The sequence below is a fragment of the Gobius niger genome (assembly GCF_951799975.1).
Source record: "Gobius niger genome assembly, chromosome: 8".
Taxonomy (NCBI): Eukaryota; Metazoa; Chordata; class Actinopteri; order Gobiiformes; family Gobiidae; genus Gobius; species Gobius niger.
The window spans coordinates 20,970,774-20,992,739 of NC_136859.1; the positions used below are offsets into that span (position 1 = coordinate 20,970,774).

At 42.1% G+C, this 21,966-nt stretch overlaps 1 protein-coding gene across 6 annotated transcripts in view; it reads right to left on the minus strand.

The window, feature by feature from the left end:
- Positions 1 to 1,639: 1,639 nt before the first annotated feature.
- Positions 1,640 to 21,966, minus strand: part of LOC306966371 (zinc finger protein 516-like) — a 39,151-nt gene continuing 18,824 nt past the window's right edge. For 5 of the 6 annotated variants that reach the window (XM_079561113.1, XM_079561115.1, XM_079561112.1 and 2 more), the window contains 4 exons: positions 15,853 to 17,897; positions 12,024 to 13,289; positions 8,598 to 8,702; positions 1,640 to 2,805 (listed from right to left, as the gene is read on the minus strand). In XM_079561113.1, coding sequence (XP_079417239.1) covers positions 2,609 to 2,805; positions 8,598 to 8,702; positions 12,024 to 13,289; positions 15,853 to 17,584 — 3,300 coding nt within the window. In that variant the 5' untranslated portion in view covers positions 17,585 to 17,897 and the 3' untranslated portion in view covers positions 1,640 to 2,608. Of the gene's footprint in view, positions 2,806 to 5,894; positions 5,969 to 8,597; positions 8,703 to 12,023; positions 13,290 to 15,852; positions 17,898 to 21,966 lie in introns of all 6 variants that reach the window. The other variant, XM_079561117.1, reaches the window with a different exon arrangement.

The window sequence follows — 21,966 nt, forward strand, 5'->3', positions numbered from 1 at the left end:
CTACCTACACTCAACACACTACAGCTCAGCAGCACACGCGCAAAAATGAAAAACTGCATCTAGCATCATCGAACCCTCCCTCGATTTGTTATTAATAATCTCTACTCTAACAAATAAACAGTTTAATCTGAAATCATATTTACAGTTAGGCCCAACTTTTTCATACCTCAGTCCAGTGGTACGACTGGCAAAAGGTCCTGGATTGATTGGAATTCTTTGATTGTAAGATGGAGGGGCCTATGTGATTAGTTCAAGACATTAAGAGCTTTTTTTTTTCTTCTTTTTTTTGTGAATGTTGTCAGCTGAAAATCTGTCTGAGCAATGTTAACACTTGGTGCTCACGGTAAGAATACAGCTTACTGTTCACCTTTAAAATTCATCGCTGAAGATATTAACTTGAAATGATACGTTTTCTTCCACCCTTCACATGGAAAGGAAGCCTTTTCAAGTTGGGCGCTGCAGATAAACTTGACAGTAGTTACAGAGATATTACCGATAAGCCTACTCAAATAAATTGCAATATAAATATGACAGAACATGAATTTCTGAGCAGCCCTTCAACTCAAACTTCAACGTGACATTAACGATTGTCACAGTTGAATCGAACTGGAGTAATAATAATAATTCTAAAAATAAAATCCTTACAATATCAAGAATATGGAGATCTATGAAAAAAAACTTGAGAGGTCTGATTTAGTTGAATAAAAAAAAAGTTAATGTTTGGATGGTATCGCATTGTATTGTGAGCCTATTTGATTGAGTGGGAAAGCATTTGAACAAAAATTTCAGCCAGTGTGTGAAAAATGTGGGCTTAACTATGCGTATAATAAGCGGCACTGTTTTCCCAAAAGGAGACATTCCTAAAGAAATCTTATTAAGCTGGAGAGGGGAGGAGTTAAAGCTAGTCTAAGTGCACTAGTAATCCCTTTTGGTTTTTCTACGGCTGTGTAAAGGGTTTGGTAACAGTGGATTTCACATGTACATATCTATATTACATACAGTTGCTCCTGGATCATAGCATTTTTAAGTCACACTTCGGAGTACAAATTCATAACTGAGGAGTTCATCTTAAAGGGAATTCTGTACAACACTGGTCTCAGTACTACACTACCTCAAAGGCTAAGAGTATTTTCAAGTATTCTCACTACTAGTAGTACCCATACCTTTAATATACACACTTGTGTATGTTCATAGGCAAGCACACCATACTGTATGCATAACTGAACGACCCACGGGTATAGCGTGTTATGAGTTTTTAAGATAGCGCTTTGTCTGTCTTTGACCACATTGTCTTCTTTGTAATTGAAGATGGCTTTTTTTTTCTTTTTTTTTTGACATTGGCAAAGAAAGGAGGCAAAACGAATTACAGGTTACACGTAACTGCTGCACAAAGTAATATGAAAAAGACAAAATGGGAAAGAGGTAGGCTAGTATCTAAAGCATCTACTGTAGATAGACACTACACAGAAGTTAGTCGACCTCATATGCAAAGGGGTTAAAATAAAAAATCTGCACACACATTGAGTTAAGGCTGTGATGGCTCTACATTACTATCACTTCTTCAACAAAGCATTCAGAGCCTCACCTCATGACATTTCTGTGACCTTTCAACTCTACATCTGGCAAACATGGATTCCATTTATGTATTAACCAAACAAAAGGAATAGCGATTAATAACAGTGTTATTACAGGACTTTTCGAATGTTAAGATATAACCAGTCACGCTGATTTCACATTGGTCCTGGTACCACATCACCTCAGCGTTGCAGCAGTTTGAATGAAAATACTATAATTGGACCGATAATAACATCCGTACCGTGAAATCTTTTGCGGAAACAAAAGGTGGAGGTTTCAGTCAGGCAAACTGGCAACACGGGGTCATAATATATGAAGGAGTTACGAAGCCAAACTACCTCCATTCAGTCCTCCTCTTCCTCCTAAACGACCAATAATTGAAGGACCATAAAAATACAACGTTCATTTATATTGGCTATTAAAAACGTACAGTCTTTTTAATGAGCGCTAAAGAGGACGCCCCCATTAGTGCGCACTTCTTTCCCTCTCTCTTTTATCCAACCTCTTCCTCTAATCATCGCAGCTTCCAAGTGGTCACTGCACTCCCGACACACTGGAGTGGGAGAGAAGAAAACGCAGGATACAAAAGTCTCACAGATGAACCATAAGGGGCATCTTCTTTCACTCTTTCAAGCGTGGGTCGATTGATTGATCCTGAGCGATACGCAAGCTCTGACACACGAAAGCTAAAAATAAAAAGAGGGCCGCAAAGCAATGCCACAGACTGCAAAAAAAATATCCCCTTTACAGACACCAAGAGTTCAGTTGCGCCTCCAAAATGGCGATGGGAGGTATCCACTTTGAAAAAATGAATGCTTTTATCTGTAAAGGTGGCGTAAACAACCCCTAGGCGCTCCATTACTCAAACATTAGGTCAGGTTTAAGACAAGGGATTCATTCATAAACTATTTGTCATTATAATCAGAACAATCCTAGAGATAGCATTTCCCCATGATCTACCGTTGAGGATCATTGTGGATGTAGTATTTTCGTGGTCTTCCAAATTGCCAGTACTCAAGTCGTCCTCTATCTTTCATTGCTGCGGAGGTTCCAGGACAGGTTTCGAAGCCAGACCTCCTCCTCGTTCCTCTTGGTCCAAGAGTAGCGCCTTGGTTTCTGGATACTGGCTATTGTCAAAGGGCACGTGATGGACACTCTGGACGTGTGTCTTTAGGTTCCCTTTCTGAGATGCTCGGTATGGGCAGAGGTGGCAGCTGAATGGCCTCTCCCCTAAAGCGCACGGAAAAGAAATGTCACAATCAAGTTTTTAAAGAAAGGCACGTGACCTCTGTGCTGTTTAAGATGAGATGAATAAACTAGAAGACCAGATCAAGTCTGTCATGTGACTGTGATATATTATATTATATATATGTATGTCCCAGACGGAGTCAAAACAATAAAAATTCAAATGTATTTTAAAGGGATATTTCAAGATTATTGACATAGGGCCTCATTTCCTATTTATTCAGAGTGTTGATTTCTGAAGAGATATATTCTTTTTATTCATGCAGTCCTTATATTTGAAGAGTTTAGTGGTGCTAGGCTAGTGCTAGGCTAGCACATGTCTATGGTAAGTAGTAGCCTGCATTAAAAACCTCTTCAAAATCATGGGGTAGTCCTCCAAACGTTGCCATATCTGATTTGTAGAAAGCTCCTTTGTGAATTTCAAGTGTAGTAATGCTGGCAGCAAGTAAACAAACTACTATAGATCCAGTAACCTTGCAGATCACTCCGCCGCTGCGTAGCTTACAACCAGGAAGCTGATGCTGCTCAAATATAAGTTATTTTAAATGCAAAATGGTTATATTAAAAATAGTGATTAGTGTTATAAGTGATTTGCCTCAGGTGCACTGTGCTTGGGTCAGACTGTTTTTAATGCAGGCTACTAGTTACCATAGACATGCGCTAGCCTAGCACTAGCCTAGCACTAGCTTAGCACGACTAAACTCTCCAAATATAAGGACTGCATGAATAAAAAAGTGATTTAAGTTATTGATAAGAAACATCAAAAGTCACTCAGAGATTAGAAGTCCATGGATGCACCATGTTAGAAAAACACAACAGTAACGTAAAAGAGAGAAAAAATGGGATGGAATGAAAGTCACAAACATTAGCCTAAGACACATGACTGTGTTCAAGAACAAGTAGGAAAACATTATGCAGGTCAAAACGCACCTATCACTGTTCATTTCACACACCTAATTTCACTCAAGACATTTTCTGGGCGTCTACACTCTGACCCAGATGGACTAGCAGCTCTTCTCTGTTACTGCCATCTGGACAAATGCACCGCGCAACCCTGTCGCAACAACAGTCCTACTTTTTACTGTGCGTATTTTTCTCAATCACCCGCAGCACCCCCACATAAACCACCCGGTACTCTCTGCAGTCCCTCCTTTAATTAGACTGACCTACAATGGCATAGACACCTCTGCCGCAAAAAAAGGGAAGAATAATAAAATATAAGCAACACACACCTGAACAAAACAAATGAGATTGCCATTTAATTGCACCTAATTATCATTTTGATAAATGGAAGAATATCAAAGCGGGAAAACAAATGACTCCCCATGCCCCTCCCGCACCCTGCTCCCTGTAGAAGGAACAGGGAAATATAGCTGTTATCATACATCATCAGAAACAAAACATAGGGGAAAGGGAACTGGGGGTGTGTGTGTGAGGAGGAGAGAGATAAAAAACAAAAAAGGTATAATTAATCATACAAAAATCTAAAATAGTTGGAAAGATTGTGTGAGGTTTGCTACGTGAGAGGAAACTTATAGAAGAAGAAGACAGTGTCCTGGAGGAAACATGGCTGACGGCAGCACAGCACTACATTATACTAAAGGTTATTGTCGCCGTAAAGCAGCATCAACACTACATCTAATTGGACTTGTGTGCGGCGCCTCGTCCCATCAGTCATAGTGTGAGGTAAATCTACGTCCATGCATGTGTGTGATTAATTAAGACGGAGGAGCAGCGCCCGGGAGCTAACTCTAGACCAGTGTCAAAGCAACGCAAATTTACCTCCATGCCTCATTTCTTCTGTTTGACACACTTGGAAATAACAATTGGTGACAGTGTGGAATTACAGCGGCTGCGTTTTTATACTTGTCCAGATCATATTTTATTTTTAACATATTTTGTAATGTTATATACTGTATTCAATTCACAACGGTAATAATTAACTATTAATAAATGCTTGCAGTAGCGTTAGCGGTCGCCATCGATCCTAAACTTGAGCATAGGGTGCAGCAGCAGCTCAGAATTAGGGAAAAATATTGAATTGCGATGCGATTGAGATCGCAATTAGATTCACAATTTATGTTTAACTGAGAGTTGCTCGTCCCAGGTGAAAAATATAAATAAATGCGTGAAGGAAAAGCATTTTATAGAGTAGCATTCTTATTCTTATTCTTGATCAAGGGTGTCCAAACGTTTTTCAGGGCCACATACAGAAAAATATACAAACAATTGGGCCGCACTCAGTAGAGGTCAGATATATAACTTCCCCTCTATTGTATTAAAGTTAGTAAATTCAATAAAATGTTAGCTATGTTTTTTTAATTGAATAAGCTTAGAGTAAAGAAAAAACAGCCTTCATCACAGCTTTCTATTAATGGATTTTCATTTATTTTATATATATTCAATAAAAAAAACGTTTTAAAAAGTGGGCCGCGGGCCGTAGTTTGGACACCCCTGTTCTAGATAATGGATAATGTTGTATAAGTACCGCAGGAAAAAAAGAAAAGAAATGATATTGTAAACCATGTAGTATTTAAGTACTGGTCTGAAAAAAGGTACAAAGCCAAATCCAGGAGCATTAACATTTGAGCACACACTTCATAGTAAACACTTAAAACTATTAATGGGTTTCAATCACATGGCATTTTCCATTTCAAGGACTTCCACAAGACGGGATATTTATCTTTGAGTTGTTCGTTTTTATGGGAACCGTCCCCGTTTTCAATCACTTGAAACACATGGATTACATTTGTTTGATGCAACTAAAAATGTACAGTGTAGTGTTTAAACCGGAGGCGCCAGGTTGGAGTTTTCAAAGCCTTTAAACGTCACCGTTCTGTTTGATCGGGCAAAACGATCCGCATGTGAGAGCGCCAGGTGTTAGTGCCAGGTGTGGAGCGCGGCACGCGGAAAAAAAAAAGTAAACAGGTGAAAGAAGGGAGTGTTGCGTGTGGAGACGGAGGCATGCCAAGGTGAGACAATCATCATCAGAAAAAGAAAAGAAAAAAAATCATGCACAAAAGAGGAGAAGCCATGAGGGTGCCCGATGATTAAAAGCCGTATAGTGCACATACTTGTTTGGGAGCTTCAGAAGCGGTGGCGTGAGTGGCGTCAGTGCCTCTGTGGAGTCCGTTAAAATCAAACCCAACTGTGAAGGAGGGCGGGTGGGGGGGGGGGAATGGGGGTGAGGAGGAGGAGGAAGGGAAGGGAGGGAATTTGGTTAAAAGCTCTAGCACAACAAGACAAGCATTTATGATTGTTTTTCATTCAATAGGTTGCGTTCACGGCATTCTAAATCTTGATTGTCTCGGATGGAGGGGGCATTTATAACTTCATGGTTTATTCATAGTTCCTGAGCATGTGGATGGACCCTGCCATACAATTGGTCTAAACATCTGCATTTTAAATTACATTGTAGAAGCCTTCCCAGTCCGTCACCACATCTGCAATAACTTGTAATGTCGTGAACGCAACCTACAGTACTTCTCCCCCACAACCAACACCAGCAAAGCAGCCACCAGCAACCAGCGCCCCCCCCCGCCCCTCCCCTTTGTTGCTAAATTGAGAGTTGGGAGGTGGGGTGGGGAGGGGGGGGATTAGGCTGGCAGTGATGAAGATGAGGATGGCGATGATGGTGATGCAACCTAGTGGAGGCAAGTCAATGATTTAATATGACGCATGTTAATGGGGGGCCTCGGGGTGCGCGGCCTTTTCCGCTCGCACGTGTCCACGCCAAAGACAAGTGCTGGTGACAACAGTAATTACAGATTTAGTGTACAGGGGGGTGGACTGTGTATGCGTGTTTACTATCATCCTGAAGGGGTAGTGGTGGTGGTGGTGGTGGTGGTGGTGTGGAGGGCGGGCAGGGGGGTGGGTGGGGTGTAGCTTATCCCCGCATCACTTACCATTTGGCCTCTGTCACTTAGAATCACGGGCAGTGCCACATATCATTCACACTCTCTATAAAGAAGCTACTTATCCCAGTGTCGAGTGTGATCACTGCCAGCCCGGGTGATGGACATGACAGTAAGAGGGAAGACAGGACTCGGAGGAAAGGAAGGAGGATGACCAAAGGGAGAGGAGAGCAGGGACGGGGGGCTGTCAAGTCAAGCTTAGGTGAGCGGCAATTAGTTACATTTAATTTTTCATGATTTTTTTGGGTAAATATTAGTTGGATGACTTTCATTCAAACCGACTTTCTTTTTTAACTTCTACCTTTTAACCCCCGCCTGGACCGAGCACATTTTCTGCAGTTTGGCTTTACCCAAATCTAAAAGCTTCTTGAAAAAGGTCTCTGATTAGTGGCGAAAATGATATGTAAATGAGGATGATAACACAACAGAAAATGGCAAATAAGTGACGGAAACGTGACAAACAAGCCACAAAAGTGCAAAAAAAAAGGGACGAAAATGCCACGATTAAGTGATGAAAAAGTTATTAAAATGCGACGAAAATTTGATGTAAATGTGATGAGAAAAGTGACAAAAATGTGACGGAAATGCGACAAAAATGTGACGTATAATGCAACGAAAAAGTGACAAAAATGTGACGAGAAAGTGACAAAAATGCAACGAAAAAATGATGAGAAAGTGACAAAAATGTGACAAAAATGTGATGAAAAAGTGACAAAAATGCAACAAAAATGTGACAACAAAGTGCGATGAAAATACGACGAAAAAATTATGAAAAAGTGACAAAAATGTGACAAAAATGTGACAAAAAGTGACAAAAATGCAACGAAAAAGTGCCAAAAATGCACCGAAAAAGTGACAAAAATGCAATAAAAATGTGACGACAAAGTGACAAAAAAGTGACAAATGCCGCGAAGATGCAACAAAAAAACGGAAAAAACCCAGACAAAAAAGCGGCAAGGACACAAGAAAAAAGATCAGTTTAGATCAGTTTTGTAGGCCTTAGCTTTCAAATGAGAGGTTCCGGTCGAGAAGCTTTTAGATTTGGGTAAAGCTGGAGGAAATACGCTCAGTCAAGGCGGGGGTTAAGAGGTTAACAACTGTTGAAAGATACCAGTATTAAAAAGTGTTTTGCCTGGTTGGTTCTGAGACAGCAATTCAGAAAATTACAAATAAATGATAGTGGTTTTGCTCAGAGTAATTGTCCTGTTGATTGCTGTACTTTTACGTTACGTATACAAAAGTATTATTTTTGAAATCAGTGGTACAATTTTGTGTACTCCACCCACGTCTGAAGTCAAGGGAGACGTCTAAATAAAGCTGTTTGGTGAATGGCACTGGGACACATGCAAATGGCTTGTGAGGTTGGCACAGACAAATGCAGTTCTGCTTCATTAGAATGCACAATTCCATCTCTCTAATTGACATGTGATTAATAATGTATACAATTTGTCACAGGTCAGTATCCGGAGCAAATCATGTTTCAGTTTAAAAAATAGAGACAGCTGCCCAGCCCAGGGCGGGGAAGGACTCCCAGACTGGCTGTCACACTCAAGTGAACAAAAAGATGGGTTTTGATTTATTTAGGAAAAGGCTGGGAATAAGCAGACATATAGAGGGTATGATGATGAAATATTGTGGCAAATGTGAATCCTCCCATGCATATTTTCTCGGTATCTCATGTGCATGTTTCTGGGTGGATTAATGGCTGCAGGGGAGACTCTACGTGTTCACAGGTGGCATGTGAAGAGTGGCTGTTTAAGAACTGTCGGGGGGGAAAACATTCATAACAAGTTAAGTGGTGAAACTTGGGAAATGTGTCGCCCTGGTTTTGAGCGGGTAGGGTGTTTATTGGGGGTTGTTTACCTGTGTGGGACCTCATGTGTGTGCGCAGGTGGCTCGGCTGATTGAAGCTCTTTCCGCACTCGTGACAAAAGTACTGTCCTTGTCGCATTAGAGATCTCAGCATGCCTGAGCACAAACACACAACACAGAAAACAATGAACAAAATGAGAATAGACATTTTCAGACAAAAAGGTCGGAGCATTTTACTTGAAAATATTCTAGCATTACAAAATCAGTAAAGAGGTTGAAATAGGAAAGAGAGACGCCGGCCTTTTTATTCAACTAAACTTTTCTGTGTCCACCAATGCATCTGTGCAAGGCAGAATGAAGACATAAAGGGCGAAGTGGTTGAACGAGCGGGCAGTGGCAGGAGGCTGGCTGGAGAGTTGGAGGGAGCGGAGCATCAGTAGTGGACTAGTGCCGGCATCATTAGTATGTCTAATGTGTCATTATGAGCGGCTCGCTCCGGGGGCTGGGCTGCAGCTGTCACACAGCATCATTTCAGAGTCTGACAGCCAGACACAGGCAGCACACACACTCACTGCATAAATTACAGGCAATTAAAACGCTCTGGCTGTGATGTGCCCGCTCCGCTGCCCGCATGTCACATGTCAGGTGTGTGCACGTGTACCACTTCTGCCACGCGGCTGTTTGGTCCAGAGGAGAAAGTGAGGCATGGACTGTGGCACACAAGACCACACACACTGCTGCGGTAACAGGCCAGGAGTCAACAGGCCTTTGAACAAAATACTGCTTTTATTTAGCTCATTTGGGCTATTCAGACAAGAAATCACAAAAAGTTTAAAAGTTTGTTACATTATAGTCGTATTATATTCATGAGTTAACCAAACTTAACTTGAACTCAAAAACACATCCAAAGAAACATCTAATTGTGCTACTTCCTGTAAACAAAGCTAAATATGCTAATGGCCTAAGTTTTATGGTTAACTTTAGGGCCAACTTAACAACCAAAAGAAAGTATGGCAAACCCAACCAACTTCTGACTAATACAGCTAATGAGAGTTCTGAAAGTATAATGAGGCACTAGAAGAAGAAGAAGAAGAAAAGGGGAAAAAAAAGGGAAATTAATTGTTAAGGGATGTGAAGCCTAAATGCATTCGGAAAAGCAGACGCTAATTGGGCAAAAGCAAACATTTAGCTTAGGCCCAGTTGTCAAAAACATCAATGTAAGAATTCAATCACTCAACGGAAATCTCTTCTTTGTGTTAATAGCAAAGCATGTCGAAATGTTTCTCTGTGACCTCCGGAGCTGACGGATACTAGGCCTGAAGGCACAGCATTAGGCGGACACGCACCCGGGCAGGGCCTCAGTCACAAACAAGCGGTGTGGGTGAAGCAAACAGGGACCGGGGGTTTCAGACACAGTGACTGGAGGAAGACTCCGCCGCGGTGTAGGTGACAGCGAGTGTGTCTGGCATCTCCACCGCTGGCCCCTGGATACACTCCCCCTGTACTCCAGTCTGCCAGACCTTCTCACAGAGGAACCAGTGAAAGACAAGACAGAGCTGGATGCAAAACAGAGGCGGACGCGCGGACTCGTACACAGATTTCAGAGAGAGGGGAAAGACACTCAAAAAAGGTCACTTTATAGCCCTTGACTCAAAGGGCTGCGGCGGGTTGTGACGATATGCGCCTGGACGGGTGACAGCGATGTCAGCGCCTGCTCTGGGGCTGTTGTTCCTGACCCCTGGCTCCACACAGCCCCACTTAACCTCAGACGCACAAGTGAAAATGGGCAAATAATACTGATGTTTGGTAATGACCATTTCCAAAGCAGCTGGTGGGGTAATTATTCTGTCTCATCTCTCTTTTTTTCCTCCCTCTTATGCTGCCTTTCTGTGTGCCTCGCCGCCCTCCATTCGCATCTGCGCGAGTCTCTCATCAGCAGAGCCGTGACCCAAACTGTTTGTGACAGCTTTCCGGGAGAGTACAGCTACAGTCTATGCCTCGCAGACCTGAGAGTTGCAAAGGTTCCCTCACATCTTTCACAGGAAAAAAAAAACAAAAAAAAAACACACACACTGTGCACTCAAATACTAAGCGCACATGGACGCAAAGCCACACACGCGAAGCCGCCCCAGATACACCCTTGCAGCATGGCTCACAAACATGCGTGTGGCACCCTTTAGATTATTCAAAGGGCTGTCAGAAAACAGGAGCGGATGTGTCTGTCAATCACGCGCTGCCAGATGGTGAGTTGAAGTGAGAGCCCACAGTCTGCTCAGGAGGCTAATGGTGTTATATGTGGATGTGTAATTGCAGGTGTCTTGTCCTAGTTTAGTCTGTCATATCTAGTCAGCGCTGTTCATAACAGCTTGAATCAAGAGACCTCTGTGAATGTGACATTTTTCTCTCAAGCTATTATCTTGCAGCTATTTCCTCGGTGTCGTAATGTGGGATTATTATTGTGCCTTAAACGAGGCTAATTTCATGATTCAATGTTGTAAAAAGTCTTCGACATGAAATATTGTGTGCCCTCTGCCAAAAAGGCCTGATTTTGATTTTTAGTCCTGACACTAACATGTTTTGTACAGATAACTGTTGTCTACAGGTTCACAGTGCACTTTCTTATTGTTGCACCCCTTTTTGGCCATTTTATTAGAATTTCGGGTGAGACGCATTGAATAAATAACATTTAGTACTGAATATAAGACAGAAAATATTAGTACAAACATCTTAGTAGATTTGCTCTCGTATTGTTGGTGCTTGACCCACAGTGTAACTTTAATATTATTAATTCCATGAAAATAGTAATAGGTCACACATTTTCAAACATACTTACAAGTAGATGATTTAACAAGGGGGCGTGAAGCGATTTCAAAAGCATTTGACAATAAAAACATTTCCAGCAAATTGGTAATTCTTTAGAACTCCGACAAAACATAAAACTATTTGTTTCCCTCACACCTGAAGAATTTCGCCTCAGTCGCGTCAATACTACATATTTTTTAAACCAAGACTAGATTGAATTCAGGCATCTATAGGGGTTATGAGAACGCTAACAGAAGAGGAAATAACAACCATCCTCAGTGCACCACGAAAAAGTAATAGAAGGGAAATATTTGTATGTCATTAAATTCTGTCTGAGAGTTTATGGCTGACTTGTTTGACTTTTCTGGACAGAGATGTCTGATGTCTGATTTTTCTCAGTGCCCTCAACTCCATCAGATTTCCCCCAACTCCGTCAGATTCATACAACTGAAACTTAAACCTATTTTAAATAAAAGAAGAAGAATGTTATTAAAAGCAAACTGATCACAACTGTGCAATAATAAATGTTAAAGGCTTTTGAACTTGTTTCACCCAATCTTACAAAGAATAGATTTGAGAAAGTTGGGCATCGCTCAAGCAAAGCAGTCCTGCTCCACTTGCATGAAAATCATTTATCCACCCACCTACACATAGAAAACAAAGATGCATTGTTACCTGTGGGATCCAACAGGGCATTGGCTGCTCCCCAGCGGTGATAGAGCGCTGCCAGTTCATGTGGGCTGTAGTTCTTCAGTAAGCCGAGGACGTCTGCTGGCATCTCCGCCGCAGTCTCCGATACTGACTCCTGCTTGACCTCTTTGTGACCTTCTGAGGCCAAAGCGGTAGAAGAAGAGGGATTCTGTGGCGCTCCTCCGTGCACTTGTGTGGATAGATAACTGTGTGTGGAGCTGTGTGTGATAGCGCTCGGCCTGGTGGCATTGACTCGGCTTTGGCTGTGAGAGGAGGACACGGGCTGGTGATGGGACTCTCTCGATCTGTTGTAGTCTGCTAGCGCATGTTTACTGGATAGCATGAACCCCAACCCCTCCTGAGGCACCACATAGCGCTCATTTGTCCGAGGGGCCTGAACGGAACTAGAACCAGGGTGAGAAGAACGCAATAAGGAGTTTTTACTTTTCTCCAAAGAAGAGGCTGCCCGAGGGTAGATGTCTACTTTTGGTTTAAAATAGGCCTGGTGACTCTGATCTGCGGTGGATCTTATGGAGCTGGTGCTGCCCCCATGTGGACGTACAGGAGGCCTACCGCTTTGGCTGGAAAATGTCTTCTTAGAAAACGCAGTGGATGGAGAGGGTGTGGAGGAATGACTGCTTGGTCTGCTTTTCTTGACTGATTCATTAGAGTGATTTGGGGGTTGGGTACGTTTGGATCTTGACAGAGGAATCAATGGTGGACACTCCTTTCCTTCCAGAACAAGGGGCGGGCCTGTGCGTCTCCTCCAGGACAGTGAATTCTCTTTGGAGCTTTTTGGGGTGTTTCTTGGGGCCCATTTGGGAGCGAGGTTTGAGCTATTGCTGTTGATGCGGTGAGCGACTGTCTGGTGCATCCATAGGACTTCGGGATAGCGTGTAGAGTGAGAGCAGAAGGAGCACTTGTGACTGGGGAGGTTTTTCCGGTCCAACGCCATGGTGCTTTTACCCCTATGACCCTCAGTTCTAACGCACAGGTCTACAGGCATCAGGCTTGGGTCGAGCGGAGAGGGATTTGGGGAAATGTCAGTAGAAGAGGAAACAGAGTTGTTCATGCCATGAAGAAGAGCTTTCTTTAGTTTAGAGAAGCCACTGGGGGTCCCTCGGTCGGAGCTGGAGCTTGGGCTGGGACTGTTGTCATGGGAACCAGGGTGTTGTACACGGATATGAGTCTTGAAAACACTGGACTCAGTGGTAACAAAATCACACAGGCTGCAGATGTAGGGCTTCACGTCTGTGGGAAAGAGAAATCACAATAGAAAGGTCAGCCACTGCGGAGAGAGGAGTGTACAGAGCTCCTGCTGCTACAGCCAAAAGTCAGAGCTCATTACTTCACTGCAATGTGTCTTCATCTGATGCTGTCATCTGGGCAAGTTCCCCTAAGCTACCACCAGGGTGCAGCATTTATCAATATGATATTTTACACAGGCCCGCTGCCCTCTGAACACTCAGTCTGAAACAGTAAACTTAAAATAGCCATTTTCTGAAAACATTTTCAGTGAATGATAAACATGTTCAAAGAAATATCTAAATAGGCCTATGTATGTAAAACTATAGTTGACATAATAATGAATATATGCAGTAGTTAATCATGCTGCTTATGAATAATGATCAAAATATTTACAGTGTACAGATGTAAGTGTACACTTGCAGCCGTACACTACTGTAATGTAGAAGTTTGTTGGTATAAATCTGTGTTGGTGTAGTTGTGGACAGTGTCCACAAGGTGGCAGACATGACCTGAGTTAACTTAAGTTACCATTACTCCTAACAACAACAATTTGTCTTATTAGTAGGACAAATACTTTTAATTTGTCCGACTACTTCAATAGAAATACTGCACTCTCATGTGTGAATTATTTTACAGAAGTACATTGTCTGTCTCTTCACCAACAGTAGTAACCAAACATCTGCTTTTTATTTAGATTTTCTGTTGGCAACCCGCACCGCTCAGACCACCAGGGTCAAGTTGTGTTCATCTGTAGCAAGTCTAAATGGTCCTGTTCATAAAAATGGCCAACAATTATTAAAGATTTACTTTCAATCTGTAAACCGCAACCCACAATTCAACGCTTTTCAGAAGGAAAAATGGGTACTACTACAACTGCCCATGATTCTAAATCTTTTAATGGTTAAATATTTATATTAATCTCATGCAGCATAACCTGAAATAGATGATTCAAATGTCAATGTTGTTTTGGTATGCAGAAAAGCAAGTGTCATAATTTCATCTTAATATGCACAGTTTAACCATAATGATGGGAATGTTACTAATGGCACAGTGGGGTAAAGTAGCATCTCTGTCCTCTGATTGTCTTTTCCCTATTGCCTGCATCTCACTCCACTGGGAGGGGGCTATAAATAACCAATCCTTTAGACATCAGTCTGCCTGACTCCCTCACTGCTAAGAAGAGACGAGAGACAAGTAAGGTGCCCCACAAAATAACCTTAGACGGATAGACTACAACTATAACTACCACTTAACTGTTTTAACCTATAGTGATGCATGTATGTATATACTGCATGTACTGTATGTATCTCCTTTTTAAACTCTTTTCAGCCATAAGATTTTACAACACAACGCATTGGGCTCTGAGGCTTTTTGAAATGGCAGAGAGTGGATTTAACAAAACCTAAAGAACTTTAACATTATTTAAAAGGTTTGTGAATGGAGATTACTTCTCAGTAAAATCAATATTTGATTTGAACAACTGGGTTTATTTCTGTTGAAAAACCCTTTGGGTGCTACCTTTAAAACCCGATATCAAAGTTTAGCATGTGTTTGATTTGATAGTTTGATACTGATATTTTAATGGGAATTTCTTGAAACACTGCAAACGACACGGGTGATGTTGACTTAATAAGCAAACATAAAGCCATAGTTTTCTTAGCAGAGAAAGAAGCAAAAAGCATATTCACTCTGAGATAAGGGGGGGTGTGGGGAGTTTCCTGAGACAGGAAGACCTGAAATAGCACACAGCTCGATCAGGCCTGAAGAAACGCTGTGGCTATTTTTGAAAGTCTCTACTAACAGGGAAGAGTGGAAACAATCACTTCCAAGCAGTAAGCACAACATTGTATCCTGGTCGAGTACAGTAACTGAGCCTATAGCATCGTTCTCTTCTTTTGTGATGAATCTGGCAGATTTTGACCTTGAATGGTTAGCCTTTCTTGTTTTGCTCTGCTGTGTTTATCGTTTGGTGGAGGTGAAAAAAATGAAAGGCATTCCAAAAATCCCCTGTGCTGGCGAGCCATTGAAAAGAGCATACTTTATTTTACTAATAAATCTCAAAACTGGATAATCTTGATGAGGAGCAGATTTGTAAAAACAGCACTTGTTTACACTAGGAAGTTTATTTACTGTGTGACTCCATATGCAAGAGCTGAGATCACATGTAATTCTATGGTTTCACCACAGGGGGGCTCTGGTTTACACGGCTCAAGCCCTGGCCCACACAAAGCACATTTCATGAACAGATGTTTACTACAGAAACAGAGTGAGAGGTCCCGAGTGGGAGACCTGGAAAGTGCCAGTCATTTCTGTGTGAGAAATCAAAGTGACTGCAAAAATGCATTTGTGATTTTGGAGTTAATTAACAAGAAAAAATTATGTCCCCGTAATTAGATGCCTATGCACTCAAGGATTTAAATATTTATACTATGCAAATTATGAAATTGTTAGCCATCAGGAAAGTATGCAACAACTAAACCTCACAATCAAAGCCATAGACTAAAAATACTGCAGAGTTGTGGGGGATAGTTAGTGCATTTACAAACTGCTAAGCATACTGACTCACCTGCTTTGCCAGCATTAGCAGAGCCCATCTCCGAGGCCTCCTGTCCTAATGCTGAGGCTGGCGGAGAGTCTCCGTATCCCGGAGTGCTGGGTCGACTTGGGGAGCCTGACTCTGGATCACTGTTTGAGCCACAGGGCTCCTGTTTCAAAGTATTATCCTTTCTTCCAGATGCCCTGCCTCCTCTGTCCTTACTATGGATTTTCTGGTGGACAATCAACTGGTGGCGACTGCGGAACACCTTCCCACACTCTAAGCACTCGTTGGTCTTCGAAGGAGCTGGGGACTGGGAGGCTCGTTTACGGTCTTGGCGAGACGCGGGCCTGTACTCCGAGTCACTGAGGCTCTCGGGAGTGCGCTCCCCTGAAGACGTGTGACTCCCCAGCCCAGAGCTGCTGCGTCTGCCTGGGCCTCTCTTCTCCTGACCCTGTAGGACAAAACGACTGCTCTCTTTTTCAAACACCACGGCTGAAGCCAAGGCCTCCTCAGTGTTACTTCCTCCTACATTAGATGTCTTATAACAAAGCTCCACTGGTTCCACCACCTTGCCTTTCGTGGCCAACTGCCAAGCCTGATAGCTGCAAACCGGATCTAGTTCAGGAATCCTCTGACCTGGCACCTCCTCACCTCCCTCCTCTTCATTCTGCAGCTTCTCCTCAACAGGTTTAAGATTTAAGTAGTCAAGGAAACGTCTCTTAGCAGCGGGGGAATCCTCATGTTCGCACGGCCTACATTGGTTGTGTGATTTCTTGCCGTAGCTGAAACTGTGGACTTTATCATGCACCCGGAGGCTTTCTTTGCTGTGGAAAAGATTGCCACATTTGGAGCACATCTGATAGACGGATGTAATGGCGGGAACACTTTCAGGGTCCTGAGCTACATCGTTGATGGTGGCGGGATGCTCAGCTGAGTCGGTTCTCGATCGTGACCTTGATTTTGTGTTGTGAGTTTTCATGTGAGACTTGAGGAACCAGGCCTCGCGAAAACGACGTCCACAGATTCGGCAGCAGTGGTCGAAAATCCCGGCATGTTTTTTCATATGCGACTTCAAAAACCAGGCCTGGGAGAAGACTTGTCCACACGTCTCACAGGGGAAGCTGCCATCTTCTTGAGACGGCGCTGCATCCGGTTCGGACAGGGCCTCCTCCTTGTCTTCTTCTGTGTCCGCGGTTATGTGAACCTTTTCTATGTGGCTCAATAATTGGTCTTCCCTCTGAGCTTCGAAACCGCACAGGCGACAACAGAACGGCCGCATGTCTGACGCCGACTTCTCTCTTTTCAGACTCCTCACAGGCAACTTCCTACGACTTTCTTCCACCCCGTTACCATTGATCATCTTGTTACACGCTGAGCTGCTTTTGGTCGGACTCGTTCCGCCATCAAGCCCCTCTGAGACGCTCATCTCCTCCTCCTCCGCGCCTTCATCCTCATTGGAGTGGTGAGTAGAGAGCGTCCCGAGGTTGTGGCTGCGGATGTGCACTTTGAGGTTGCCCTTCTGGGAGGCGCGGTGGTTGCAGTAGGGGCACTTGTAGGGTCGTGCCCCCGTGTGCCGCCTCATGTGCTGGGACAGGGAGCTGAGGAAAGGAAAGCTGCGCCCACAGACATTGCAGTTGAAGGAACCTTTCTCATTGGCGCCATCTAATTCACTTTCAGGAAGGGCATTTTCATCCACAATCTTTTTGCTATCCGTTTCCATCACTTCCACATTGTCTCTAAGGTTCATAACTGAAGACATCTTTTGGGCCCTTTTTTCAAGCTCAATCCAAAATCTACTGTTATCTGCGACTCATCGAGCAGTGTCCAGGGCACCTCTAAACATCAGCGTTCTTCATTTACTTTGTGCGCAGCTTGCACAAATACAAACGTATTCGCAACTTTATATGACCATGATTAATAATATTTGTGTCACTTGGGTGTCCATTCAAGCCTTCACTGTGTCAGGCATTGTTTTGCATTATATCCACAGCTTCTCTTCAGTCCACTGCATGTCTGAATGGGTTTAGGCACGAGACTGGCCCAGTTGCAAGAGCTGCTCCAGGATGATCCACCTGAAAATATGAATAGGAAAAATACATGTTAGTTTCTCAACACTGACAGCACAAAAAGTGTCATAATACTGGTTCACTCTGTAATTTCGTCGGAATTTTGTGGAGAGTTTCAAAACTATACATTTATGAAATGAGCAAAAATAAATAATCAGAAAAACAGTGTTTGCATTTGCTCTGATTTATAAAAAAAAACAAAAAGAGGTGCAACAAGGTGCGATAATAACATGTATATGGGAGTAAAAAAAACATAGTTTGGCGGAAATTTACAAAATTTGGCAGAAAATTCAATTTGGTCGTTCCAATCAAAAAAGTTAATGAAATCCATGTCATATATATATTTTTTTTTTCCCAGTGTTGCCATAGCGATGACCAAAATGACAAGCCTTATACCATAAAGTTTCCAAAAATATATATATTCTTATACTCTCCATGAAAATCCAACATTAGTGGAAATCTAAACATAGATGAACCGGACTATACATGATGAACTTAATTATCAATTGAGCAATTAGCATTAAGACAAAAATAATATATGTATATATATGTATATACAAGTAATTATTAATATTTCATGGTCATCCCTAAGGCAACGTAGCCTATAACTATGTAATGTTATGCTATATAAGAAAACGTATAATTAATCCATTGTTTTTGTATCACAATGACAAATAAATTACAGGGTAGTCATATTCTATTTACACCACATAGCATGCATCCCATTCTTCATATTTATGCTTAAATGAATAATGTATGCATGTCTCCAGTCAAAGAACCTCCTCTGCTACGACATACTTGTGCTGGCCATGCACTACAACACACGGGCTGAGTCGACACTTTACACAATTAGGGTGAGGAGGGGGTGCATTCACGTCAGCAAGATCAGCACAGTGCCACCGTATTCCCTCCCACCGCGGCCAGCCCCGTGCACTGGCCTCAACAGACACTATCACATGACAGGGATCGCAAGTGCACAACAGGAAGTGGCTCTGAGACAGTTTGATCTGTTTCTCTAACTGTAGCTGAATGGGGTCACCGCGCCACAGAAACGCACAACTGAGAAGAAAGAAAAAGTGAAGGAAGTTTAATTTTGGCAGCAGATGTGTGTCACTCATTTTGTCAGCTCATTAGACTTACGTCAAAATATATCAAATCTGTGTCTTGAATAATGAAACATGGCTTTAACCAGAAGAAGAAAAAAAAAAACATATGACAAATGGTAAATGTTCTTACTTTATATAATGACACTTTTCAAATTGATTGGCCCCCGTACATGCCACTTTTCTTTTGTTAACAGAAATAAGTGGATGCTTTAAATTATATATTGATGTGGGTCTTAATCTCTTTACACGAAGCACTTAGAGAGTAAACCACATCTTTATTCTTTCCTCCTTGTCAGGTCAGTCAGCTCATTAAAGCTCCGCCGCTGTATGTATGCGTGTTCCATATTTGTTGGCACGTTTCACAGCAGCAGAAGCAGCGGCAGCAGCAGCAGCAGCTACAGCGGTAAGCCATCACCATCAAAGCCTTGGAACATAAAAGGAGATTTAGCCGGGAAAGTGTAGTATTAATTTCAGCTGATGAGAACGCCTGAAACCGTGATCTACGTGAAAAGTGACTGACAGCATTATTACAGGCTATTATATAAAGTGCTAGGGCCCATAAGCTGAGTTACTGCCAGCATATAATTATAACTGGATAATTGATCATAATCATAAGAGGATAAGGTGGTGGAGGAGGAAAGTTAGTGCAAGAACAATCATATGCCTTAAACTCGGCCGCCGAAAATGACTACCCTGCACCTATCTATCTACCAATGATTTATGCTATTGAAATGAGCCCAGAGTGCTTAGTAAGCTGTGGCCAGCGAGGCATTTCTTGAGCCAGAAGTGCAATTTTGACTGATATCACACTGAAAAGATCTGACCTGTAAGGTATTATTACATTGTCTTAAGAAAAGGCAAGAGTCAAACTATTTTGACTGTATGTTACCTAGGGTAATACGTGTAATTGAAACATGAACAATATACATTCTAATAATAGAGGAGATTATTATTGTGTATATATATATATATATATATATATATATATAAAATGCCAAATATTTGTAATGAATTTAATTATATTCTACATAATGTATATCATACATTTTATAGCTGAATGGGGTCTTTTTTTCCAAGCAACTATCAAAGAATTTATATTCTAGAGGCAATTTTAATGTACGGTAACAATTGATTTGTTGACATGTAGTTAAGTTAAATTTAAAATGAATCTGTGACAGACCATAAGGCCAACTGTCTCATTCATCTGGCCACTTAACGCCCCTCCTCTATGTGCTCAGCTCCCTGTGCTCACATCTCTCAGTTACTCATTAATAATAGTGCTTCCCTCCAGTTCCGCCGCTAAAATCAGTGGATAATGATCTTATTCCATATTAAATGGCCTTCTCAATTGGGGGTCACAGGGGGCAAGGGGTGATGCCTCTTCAATGGTCAGGCTGTCATCCAGCAGTCAGTCACATGTGCAAATTGAAATGTAATACGATTACAGTCAGCACAAGGGAGACAATGCAGAGGCCTTCTTGGTCATAGGGGCCAAATAGAGATGTAATAATGGCCATACAGCATGACATGGAGAACATCAGCAAATATGAACTCTGAATAGGGAAATGCACACGTTTTCAAAAGGCGTTCAAGAACAGTTGAAGATGACTTTGTGAAGCGAGTTTGTCATTGACATCCTACAGCTAATTAACCTCTAACGCAAAGGAAATTAATATGATACAGTGAAGGTTAGTGTGGAAAATGACTGTTCACTTCTATAGATGATGGTTTTGTGTGGCGTGTACAATGAAGAGGCATGCGGTTTAACTACGTGCACATATAGGGAAGTTAGTGGGTATAAATTATTGCCATTTAAATGTAATGTAAAAATGTAAGGCTGAACTGTTCAGTGTCAATGATAATACACCAGCTTAAACATAAAATAGCTATGTAAAATATCTAGTACAAACGTTTAACATCAGTTTCCCAGCTTTGCCCTTTGCCATATAGTGCCGGGCCGAGCCGGTGTTAAATGAAAACAAACTCTCCTCTTTTCTTCTCTGTGTATGTTTAGGTGCTGCTGCTGCTGCTCTTTGTACAGTACAGGCCTGACCAGAGCATGAAGAGGAAATCCGCTGTTATTTTCCCACTCATCCCTTCAGTACAGCCCGGCTATTTCTGATGCTCACATCTGGACTGGGTCTCCAGTGTCAAAGTGTGTGAGCCAACAAGACAAGTGTTTACAGCTGCAACACCATTCTGTGTTTAATCTGTGGGTATTATTCTATGCAAGTACATGAACATAGTATACACCCATAAAGTTATGAAAAGAGTCCTGATATCCTACAAAAGTGACTTCAACCAACCCATTGGGAGGATATAACCTCTTCTATTTTCACTGTTACATGAAAATTGTTAATTACTTATCAAGTTGTTTTTAGTCTTTCTCATAGAGCAGTGGTGCCCAAACAGGTCATTTTCTAATGCTCTAGTAATGCATTTCTGTTAGTTAAGTCTATCTATTTTTTCATGGTTTTGACTCAGTTTAGACAGTTTAATCCTGATATGACCTTGATTAAAGTATGGTGGTTCTTGGAAGGTAAAAAACTTATATGAGGTATGTATGCAGATAAACCTGAGTACGAAAAGGTAAAAATTGCAGCTATGAACCAGTTATTAGCTTGGCAGTGACCTTAATAGAAGTGGGTGTTATAGTAGTTGTAGAAGCCTATTTTTTGCTGCGGTTGGTCTGTATAATACACACTGCTATCTTATCTTTGACAACAGTGGGTGATTCTCTGCTACTCTGCAATGCTTCTCTCCCTCACAGTAGCAACTTTTGAGGTTCGGCATAAATGCACAGTGGCGATAAATAAAGCGTCAAGTTTCTGTGTAAGTCCTCACATCTGTAAGGGGGAGAACTGAGGAATCAAGCAGCAAAAACAGAGCTCTCTTTTAACGTTGTCCACACATGACTTTTCAAAGTTCGAACGGGCACAGAGCTGGCTTTTAACACTGCCTCATACAGG